Consider the following 10,293-nt stretch of genomic DNA (forward strand, 5'->3'; position numbering starts at 1 on the left):
TATCTATAGGTGATTGCATTGTCTCCCTGGCATTGCACTGTACTGCCCACGAGCAACACCTTCTGTCCTCCTTTTTTCTATTTTGCTTGTTCCTTATTAAGACATCATGCACCATTCCCATATCCCTTACAGTTTTTCAAAATCATAAAAAATTACTAGCATTGAAAGAGTTTGGGAATAGATAACATCAAGCAAGAAAGTCAAGAACACTCTCCAAATCCCTGAGAACAGCTGGAGTCTGTACTACCATCTTTAGGTTGTACTACCACCCATCGGCTTGAAGCAGAATCAGCAAAAGCAGCTGAGGGACCAAGCCTCTGCTCTGCTGCTGCAGCACAGCCTGCCACAGCAGCTCAGCTCCTGCAGGGATGGGAACCCCAGCAGCTGGAAACTCCTCACCCCTCATGGATTTAGCTGCAGTGGCTGGAAAAATACCAACTCCTGTTATGGTCCTCTGACCACAGCTGTATCTGACAGGGATTCTGGCTTTTCAAGGATTTTCTTGGTTGCTGGTCCAAGACCAATTTCTTTTCTATGAAAAGTGAGGGAGTTTTAAAAAGTAATAGCTTAAAAAACATTTTCCTTTTTTTTCTTCTTTTTTTTTTAATGGGAGCATTATTTACCAATTCCAAATATGAAGTTCTTTCCACAGATAAAGGTGCAAGCTGTCTTCCTTCTCATTCTGCTAGGTCTTTCACTCAGGATCACTCTTCCCAGCTTTACCTTGCTACTTAATTCTTGTGCTGTAAGTAAAACTACTTAACCCTGAAGGTTATTGTCAGCAGAAGTAATGAAATGCCACAGGTTTTTATGTCAATGTAATCCAGTGCATCTTTAAGTAATTTATCTTATTTGATCAGATAAATAATCAAACCTGTTTCTTTTCATTTCAGCCATCTGCATCCTTCTCTAATTTCTTTGGGCTTTACTGCAGTTGCAGCACTGCTTGATTGGAACAAAATCTGCTGGTCCAAAAATAATTAAATATAAATATCAGTCTTTATGTGCTGACTTCAAGCAGAGTTTATCATATAATTAAATATCTATGCAAGACAGATCATGCTCAATTTTGTCCAGGAGCTATGAAAAGTATAGGCCTCTAACCTTCAGTCCAACCTGTGATATAACCTCACTGTGAATATCTTGTGAATGTAGCTTCTGTGACATATTGACATACATTGTACAGCAAACAGATAACTTTTAGAAAGCTGCATTAGTTTCAATTAGCGTTAGGCTAATGCTAATTTTAACATGGGCCTAGAATGGTCTATGTTCCTAACTATAGGAACATAAAAACTTTTAGCATTACTTTTGCTAGGATTGCTTTAAAACGTTTGCTTAATGACATAGAAAAAAAAGTGAGATGTGTATGTAGATTACTTTGTTGATATTAAACATTAGCTCGTCTACCCAACCTTTAGCAGCACAGCACAACCACATCTTGCTTTACACCAGTTCTATAAGAAGAGCTCTCATGGTAAAAACAGGTGATGTAGCCCCATAGGTACTGGTTTGTATCTTGGAACTCAGGCAAGAGGATAAACATGGTGCAGGAAAAGATGCAGGTAGAGCCTTCTGGGGCTGTGAATATTGGCATCAGTGGATTTTGAGATTCAGATTTTGTTTACAGCTGGCAAACCCAGTAAATATTGAACCTAAATCACAATATAGTTATTACTGTTTTTACACTAATCCAAGGTAACAGCAGACAGAATAAAGGAATATTCTGAGTATTTCTTTAGTGAGTGTGAACACCTGAGATGTTTTTTGTGCTATTCCTGCGAGGTGAGGCCATGAATAAGGAGGCAGCCAAGGTGCAAACAAACCAACAGCAGGGTGCATTTTGCCAGTATTATGAGAATGCCTTAATTTCATAACCATGAGCCTAATTTTGTAACAGATGAACAGTGACCTTGCTTTTTTGTACCATGTATTTTAAAAGCCACAATTAATTTACTGTCTTTTGCAGCATTTCCTTAACAAATTTCCATGTATTGTCCATTATTTTCAGTAATAAAAATATTTTGGAGAATTTCCAACATAGAGCTATACTACTTATAGGAACTATCTGATTTTTATTGGTGGTGTGCCTTGAAGATACAGCTCTTTTTTTTCCATACAACAGTTCAACAAAAATGCCCACTTCAGGATATATGTATGTTCATTCTTACTAATATGAACAATATTGTGTGAAAAAATATTCAGCTGTATAAACTTGCTGAAATCTTTATTAATATTTCAAACATCATCTTGCTAAAAGAAACTGCATTTTGGCTCCACACAGCAGAGGACAAAGTTATTTGAGAAGGTGATTCATTTAATTAGAAAGTTGCTCTAAAGAATACTTTTTTTTCATACCAGTGTTAGCATGTTTAAGAGTACTTGACTGCAGCTTTCTGTTGCTACACTAAGTGTGTAATTTTATTAGATCTCACTGAGGAGGGATAAACCTTCAAGCAATATTTATGCATACAATGAAAGGCACCACGCCTTTTAGAAATGCAACTGTTGCTCCAGTGGAACATCTGAATAATGAATTATTTATGAAAGCAAGGAGGATGGGAGGGGAGCCCTGCTTCAAAGTCATGTCTGTTTCTTTCTGCATGTTTATGTGATTATTTTCCTATGTTAAAATTCAGGTAAGTTTTACATCAGAACCACTTTTAGAGCCTACTAACTTTTACTTGAAAATCTTTGTTTTAAATTTGAATAAATGTTTCTTCAGATACATTTAAGATGTTTAGAACCCAATCCCTGCTGGTGTTTGGAGACAAGATCTATTAACATATAATCTCTGCTCTGCAACTACATACCTGTTTTCTGCATGCAACATGCAATCTAGAGAAATATTGTTTCTCTAAAGCAATCCTCCCAGACTTGTATTTTGAGTATTCTAGTGAGTTACACTGGCAATAGTGCAGCAGAGATAAAACTTGTTCAGAGGAATACATCAATTTATGATTAACACCTGCTAGGTGGGTAAATACTGTCCAGTGAAATGCAAGACCACAACAGGGGTTAGCCAGCTATTAGTTTATTGACAATACAAATTGCAATCAGCATGGGAAGCCTCAGTATCCACACAGAGTTGTGAAGGAAAAGCAATCTGGTCAGGTACCTGACTGAAGTTCAGTCCAGGGTCATACCTCCCCAACTTAGATACTTGTTCCTTTTGACAGCAGGTTTTATACATCTATCTCTCTATATAAATTTATTTCACGTCCACCTGGTTACACATCAAACAATACAATGATGCAATAATTAAAAGTTTGGGTCACTGGGACCTGAGGATCATCAGTGGGGTAGGATGTTTGCTTTATGAACTAGGACTACATCACATGGCTTGAGCCATGTCCTTGATTCCGGGACGACCTTCCAAGTCCTGCCCCTGCAACAAGTAAATCCCAATGTGGTGCATTTCTCTGTACAAACTGCAGGGACCAGGCTTATACCTTGGAATAGATGTGAAACCTAATGCATAGTTTTTCTTTCAACTCAATCAGCACATTATGAAAAAAGACAAATGAACTCTCTGCTTGCAATATAGCTATTTACATGTGCAGCAGCACAGATATTTATGTGTTAAAAAACTTATATACAATAGTATGTTTCCTATTATTTCCATATTAAAAAAAAAAGTAATGCAAAAATATTCTTAAATTCCTTCCCCAAAATAATCTGGAAACTTACATGGTGTTTTAGGAAGGCTTTTGAAATAATGTGCACAAACAAAGATTACCTGAAAATATTGCCTGAAGGAAGACAATGAGAATCAGAATGGCAATATGCCATCAATAGTGCTTAGAAAATGCAGTTGTTCTGAGGTTGGCATTCCTTTTGTTCACTTGGCTCTCTCTATTCTGGCTGATTCATATCAATCCCAAAGCAAAAATCATCAATAAGGTGCTTCATTAAGACATGGAAAATAGTCTTCAGTCTTGAAGAGGACTGGAGGTTCATAGAGGGTCTGCTGCTGTCGTGAGGAAGACGATTTCTGCAAATTAGAGAAATTTATTTTTCACCTTTTTCATAAAGCAGTTTAAAACAAAGCCTGCAGAGCTAAAATGCAAAACAAGAAAAGTTTTAAGGCATATTACTTAGTTGGATGAATTCTTAATCATAGCTCAGATGAGCCTGGCATGTTCCTAAAGTTAGTGAAGAAACGCAGCCTTTGACCATTCCAGCACCTAAAAGGACCCAGTCCTGGAACATGTATGATATGCCAGCACTGCAGGAGCCAAACTGCACCATCCAGCTGATGGGAGAGTCATTGTAACCTTCACCCTTTCCAAGCCATACACCTTTACCTTTTCTGCTCCAGCCTTCAAATTCTCCTCAGTCACTTCTTTTGAGTCAGCTCTGGGCCTGGGTTCTCATTTAGTTACTCAAAAAGTCTTCCTATGGAAACACATCTAGCAAATGATTCTTTCAAGAAGGTTGCTGCTCCTGCTGAGCTTCTTCATATGATACAGTGTTAAAAATAATTTGGTAGTGGACTGGAAAAGAGCTGTTACACTGTTTTTCAGGGAAGGTGTACATGTTTCTTTTGCATATTAACTGTACAATGTTTTGCTGTATCCAATGGCTCACTGAAAGACAAGGACCACTAGTGACTACTGTGTCAGCCTTGCTGCAACACAATGCAGACACAGGGTATGTTTTCAATTCCTGGCATTAAATAGAATGCTTGAAATCAAGATCTCACTCATTAAATGTACTTTTCAACTAATAAAAATATTTTGATCAACTGTTTCATAGAGCCCTGTCAGTTTGGAATGAGGAACTTTGTCTTCACCAATAATAAAGTTAGAAGTACACCAAATATCATTGTTTGATAGCCTTGGAGTTTAGAATGGTCTTACAGCACCAAAATGAAGATATAAGTAACCAAGCCTACAAAACAACGTGGAAATTTCTCAATATTCAGTTGAGCTGTATACTTGTACTCCATATGAAGTAAGTACACATTCTCCTGCTATACACAAAATTGCTGATAAATTATGTCTTTAACTTTACCATTAATTTCTCTAAGCTTGTTTTGTCATTCAAGTTGCAATGAAATTAAAAATATAAACAAAGATCTGATCTATAAACAGTGTATATTATCAGTGTTCTCTGTACCACAAATTTTGCCAAATATAAAAGCAACCTTCAAAATCAAAGTTCTGATTTTTAAAATACTTTCCTACTCTGTACTGTCCTATCACATAACAATCTGCAAGCATGGGAAACTAAGGTTACAGGTACTCTGTAACTCCTGACATAGATTTAAGAGGTGCTGTATTTGCCTCTGTGCAAGAAAGGAGTAATTTCAATCCAGTGAGGAAACTTATAGGCAGGCACAGTACCCACAATTGCCTAAGTACACATTTAGGATCAGTTATTTTTGCAGCTGCTTAGCAGACATTTTTACCTTTTGAGAGGCTACATTCTTAGTGATATTAGAAGCCTTATAGTACTGTTCTTTACACTGCCTGGTATTCACAAGGGAGGAACTTTGGGCAAAATCTGAAAGGGAGATTATAAATACACATCTTGAGAAATAAAAAATTCAGCCTTTGTGTAAAGAAACAGATACATTTAAATGGGAAGAGAATGAGGGTAAATTAAAACTAGCAGTAAAATGTGAACTACACCTACAGTGAAAATCATGACATCAGAATAACCTTCTTTTCCAAACATGTATTTTACCATTGATGTATTGAGCTAGTTAAATACCAGGCAAGTGGAGTAATCTCTACAGGCATCTTCATTCACCTATGCTTGTGTTTACAAGTGGAAGTAGGTATCTTACTATGCAATACCCAGAATCACTTTGGAACAGTAACCTGCCTTTCAGTGAATCAAATAATGCCAGTAAGTTCTGAGTGTTATTTTGCTGCTATCCATAATCAAACTAAGAAACCACTGGAGATGCCAGGTTCACCCTCCTGACACTTTCAAAGGTTTTCTACCTTTTAAATTGTGGAAAAAGTGCTAATTTGACAAAGTGCTCCCATACAACACTAAAAAAGTACTTTCTTTGAACTAGCAAACTTTTCAAGTGAAGACTGTAATTCCTTGGTTAGTAACTGCTTATAGAAAAAAATGGAATGTACTGTTGAGTATTCTTCAAGGCAACTTGTGCAGGTTTTTTGTTTCTAACTGGCCCATAAAGTGCAACTTTGTGTTGTTGATTTTAGTTTTTTTTTTTTTTAAAGAAATAAACTACAGAACTCCTAAACTTAAACACTAAGGAAAATGAAGAAATGAGATGAGAAACCAACTTACTTAAAGACTGCACAGTAAACAGCAGTGAAGAACAAGTTCCTTGAATTGAGCCTCAACAAGACAACACAAGTTTTTTTTATATGTACTTTTCTCTGCTGTCATATATGCTTGGAAGATGTAGGAACAAAAATACCTCAAAAAGCCACAACCTTCTTCCTCTCCCCTTCTACAAAGCTATTTTTTCATCATTCTTACCAGAACACAGAAAACTGAGTTAGTACAGTATGGATACACTAAAAGATAAAACAATCTGTGAGCTGACAAGATGCAAAAGAGTAGAACTTACAAATGGTGTACTGCCAGGTGATGTCAAGAAACACCAGGAATTCAGGTGACTTTTTTTTAACCAAAAGATTATTTTAAACCCGAGGCACAATGCCAGTTCAGTGTTAGGTAAGGCATCTCTGAAATACACCACAGAGAGTGTTTCAAGCCTTTTGTAAAGGAACAGTCGGCAAGGAAAGATGGAGAAAACTGCATCCTTAGAAAGCTACCAAGGTGGTAACATGATTATCCAACTGTGTGGACTGAATACAAATATAACCTTCATTTTAAAAATACTGTGCAGATTAGCATTAATTTTCTTTTAGGTAACATTTGTGCAGTGGTGTTATCCATGCAGAAGGATCCTTTAGCAGTGTTGCCTGTACTTGCTTTGCATACCACAGAGATCAGGGGTGCTTTAGTATAAAGGCTTGTGCATTATGTGCCTGTTTGTGTCCTTCACATTCATTTCTTTGTGTGCTCAGCCTTGTTTTGCAATGCTACACAAATTAAGAAATTAAATTTTTAAGTTTGGTTGCTTCCATTTTTTTAAAAGAAGCCTGAGAACTCTGTATAAACCTTAATAAAGTATATTAAAAATGTACAGCTACATTCATATACATGTGCAACAAACATTATTATTTTAATCATCTGCTCTAGTAAGCAGAGCAACTAAGCTGGTCACATGGCAGCAAAACTTTACTTACATTAAGGAAGGATGGCATGCTGATTGTGTGCAAGAGCTTCTTGAAGGTGCTGGGAAAAGCTCCAAGGTCTGTTTCTGCCTTTGTGACCCGTTCTTCCAGTCCAGCTACACTATTCCCAATCATTTTCACAAAAGCCTGGTGTAAAAAAAAAAAAACCAAAATAAATATGACACTTTCCCTAACAACATAAAACAGAATTATGCATTGCAAGAGTGGTGAAAGATCCATTGCTTAAATGAGTCGTCAAAAACTTCATGCTCAATTTCCCTTCTGCCTGTAAGTCCATTTTAATGCTAGAAATTACTTGAGATACTTAAAAGGCTGAAAACCAGCTTAAATCTAATAAAATAATCTTCCTTTTCCAATTTATCTTTCAAATAACTAATTAGGATTTTTCAGAATCTAGGCTTCTACCTGCCTTTCTACTATCAAAAGAAAAACCAAGCATCTAAAACACAGTCTTGAAATTTTATTAGGGATCAAGAGTTCTCTCATTCTATTTGTTTCTGAAACTTTGAAAGCTAACACAAAAAAATTGCCTTGCTTCAAACAGTCAACGAACAGTTTTATTTTTTTTTAAACACGTTACAAAAAGATCTAAAACACATCTGGAATTCCCACAGTCCCCAGAAATTCTTCATAAATGTAGTCCTCTTTATTAACCCTGAAGTACTGAACCCAGCATAGACATGGAGAGCACAACTCACCTGAGCTCACTCCCCATGTGTGCACATACACACACAAATATGCAGACATTGATTTTTCCTTCGGTTAGGAAACAAAATGCATCTAGAAGACAGCAAATACATACCTCTAGTTTGTCAATCTTCCTATATATCTGCCTCATTTCTGTAGCTTTTGTGTAAATTTCAGGTATACTTTCATTGACAACTTGAGAGGAATCACTTCTAATCTAAAGAATGCAAAGAAATAATACAAAAATCAATGAATGAAACAAAATATTTAGTAGATTTTATTCTGGAAACTAGAACTGTACTCCAATCAACAGCCTACAATTTAGAGTTTAAAAATACTGGAATAAATTAGTATAAAAACACTAGATTAAATTCAGTACACTATAGAGCATTAAAATCAGTACCCTACACAACTTTTTGTATAGTTTCTTCTTCAAATGCTGAACAAAATGTATTTTGCAGAGACTAATATTTAGCTTTATACTTATATTAAAAGTAGGCTAATACAATCTCTTCTGAAGTGAGATGGAACATTTTCTAAGACACACTAAAGAAAGAAACATACTAAGCTAAAATTTTGTCTTAAGTTTTACCACCTGTACTTTTCCTCGGGTTTGTTACAAAAGTGAGGCTACAAAAATTTTAGCTTACTGGTATTAAAAAAAACTCAAATCTACCACAGAATTGTGCAGGAAAACCATATGTGCTACACTTTAAAAGGCAGCCTACCTACCAGTGCCAGCTTACAGGAACTTTCCATTCAGTTCACCCATCTAACCCCATGAGAAAAGTGAAAACAAAGCTGCCCTTCTGAAAGGAGGGTCCCCTAAAGACAAATCTAGCTTTGGAGGCTTGGCAACTTGGATTAGATACTTTCATTATAAACCCAACAAAGGATGTCTTTGTGTATTTCCAAGAATAAGCAGAATATCATACTGTTCTTTTAAACAAGAATACCAATACAACTACACAAATATCCAGTTAGAAAAAAATTTCTTCACTGAAAGGGTAGTCAAGCATTTAAGCCTGACAAGGGAAGTGGTGAAGGTATTTAGGCTGCCCAGGGAAGTGGTAAAGGTATTTAAAAGATGTGGCAGTTTGGGACATGGTTTAGGGGTGAATATGGCAGTGCTGGGTTAATGGTTGGATTTGATGATTTTAGAGGTCTTTTCCCTACTAAGTTCTATATGATTCTATGATTATATAGCTATATGGACACATTTTGCTCTGACATGAAAGCTTGGCAATTTTCACCCATGAGTTACCTGATTACCAAAATAAGTCATCTGATTATCAAATGTGTTTTCATTCTGGAACATGCATAGGCTAAAGGCTTTTTTCTCTCTGTGTCTTACTTACAAACACCAATTCAACTGTGCTTAATCTGACTTTGAAAACACAACTACATCCAACTTATACGTACCATATCCAGCATTCCTACGAATTCATCCACCCTTGTCAGTAAGTCTTCTAGACTCTTGTCTAAGCTTTCTATCTGCAAAACAGAGGTCACTTAAAGCGCCTGAAAACATACACAGACACACATTCACAAAACCCTGGCCAGCCTCACAAACAAGACTACATCGGTCAGGCTACAGCGAGTCCCACAGGAATCCCACAGGCTTTTCCCTCTCCCGGCTTCGTTCAGCGCCAGGGACGCGACCCCCGCTACGTCCTGTGCTGCACAGCCCCAGCCCAGGAGCGTGTCCAGCTCCAGAGGGCTCCGCTCCCATTGAGGGCAGCCCTTCCCTGAGCCGGGAGCTGTGCGGGAGCCCCCGGCCCGGCCCTCGCCCACCTGCTCGCTGAAGAGGCTGCGGTCGGCGAGCAGGTACGCGGAGTAGGCGGCGGCGGTGGCGCTGAGCGACGCCTCCGAGGCATCTTCGTCCTCCGCCTCCCCGAGGCCGGAGGCCCTGCTTTGGCTCTGGGACACGTTCCCGCTGTCCGCGCCGGGACAGGTGTCCGGCAGCTCAGCTCCAGCCCGCACACCCGCGCCGGCAGCCGCCGCCATCCCACGTCCCGCTCCCACCGCGATGCACCGCCCCTCACATGACCGGGCGGGCCGGCGCAGCCGCGCTGCCGGCAGGCGGGGCGGGAGCGGCCCGGCCCCCGCGCTCCGGCGCTGCATACGGAGCGTACGTACATACGGAGCGCACTTATGGCCGGTGCCCGGGCTGGCAATCGCGTTTGGATGGAGGAAACTCAGGCTCCGCCGCCTCTGAGCCGCCCCTGCCTGGCGCTGGGACAAGAGCGGGGCTCCGTCTGCAGGAGCGTTTGTGGAGGATGTGGCCTTTAGCGTGCCGCTGCTGTCTCAGCCCTCCCTCAGAGCCCCCTTCGGCAGTTCAGTCCCACAGCCGAGG

At 39.0% G+C, this 10,293-nt stretch overlaps 1 protein-coding gene across 1 annotated transcript; it reads right to left on the reverse strand.

The window, feature by feature from the left end:
- Positions 1–3,018: 3,018 nt before the first annotated feature.
- BLOC1S4 (biogenesis of lysosomal organelles complex 1 subunit 4) lies at positions 3,019–9,976 on the reverse strand. Its single transcript, XM_059472593.1, has 5 exons — positions 9,732–9,976; positions 9,360–9,431; positions 8,053–8,154; positions 7,242–7,376; positions 3,019–3,994 (listed from the first exon to the last, which is right to left on the reverse strand). Exons 1-5 carry the CDS (start codon positions 9,942–9,944, stop codon positions 3,896–3,898), a joined length of 621 nt encoding a protein of 206 aa, XP_059328576.1. The 5' UTR covers positions 9,945–9,976; the 3' UTR covers positions 3,019–3,895.
- Between the last annotated feature and the right edge of the window lie 317 nt (positions 9,977–10,293).

This window comes from Ammospiza nelsoni, chromosome 1, assembly GCF_027579445.1.
Source record: "Ammospiza nelsoni isolate bAmmNel1 chromosome 1, bAmmNel1.pri, whole genome shotgun sequence".
Classification (NCBI taxonomy): domain Eukaryota; kingdom Metazoa; phylum Chordata; class Aves; order Passeriformes; family Passerellidae; genus Ammospiza; species Ammospiza nelsoni.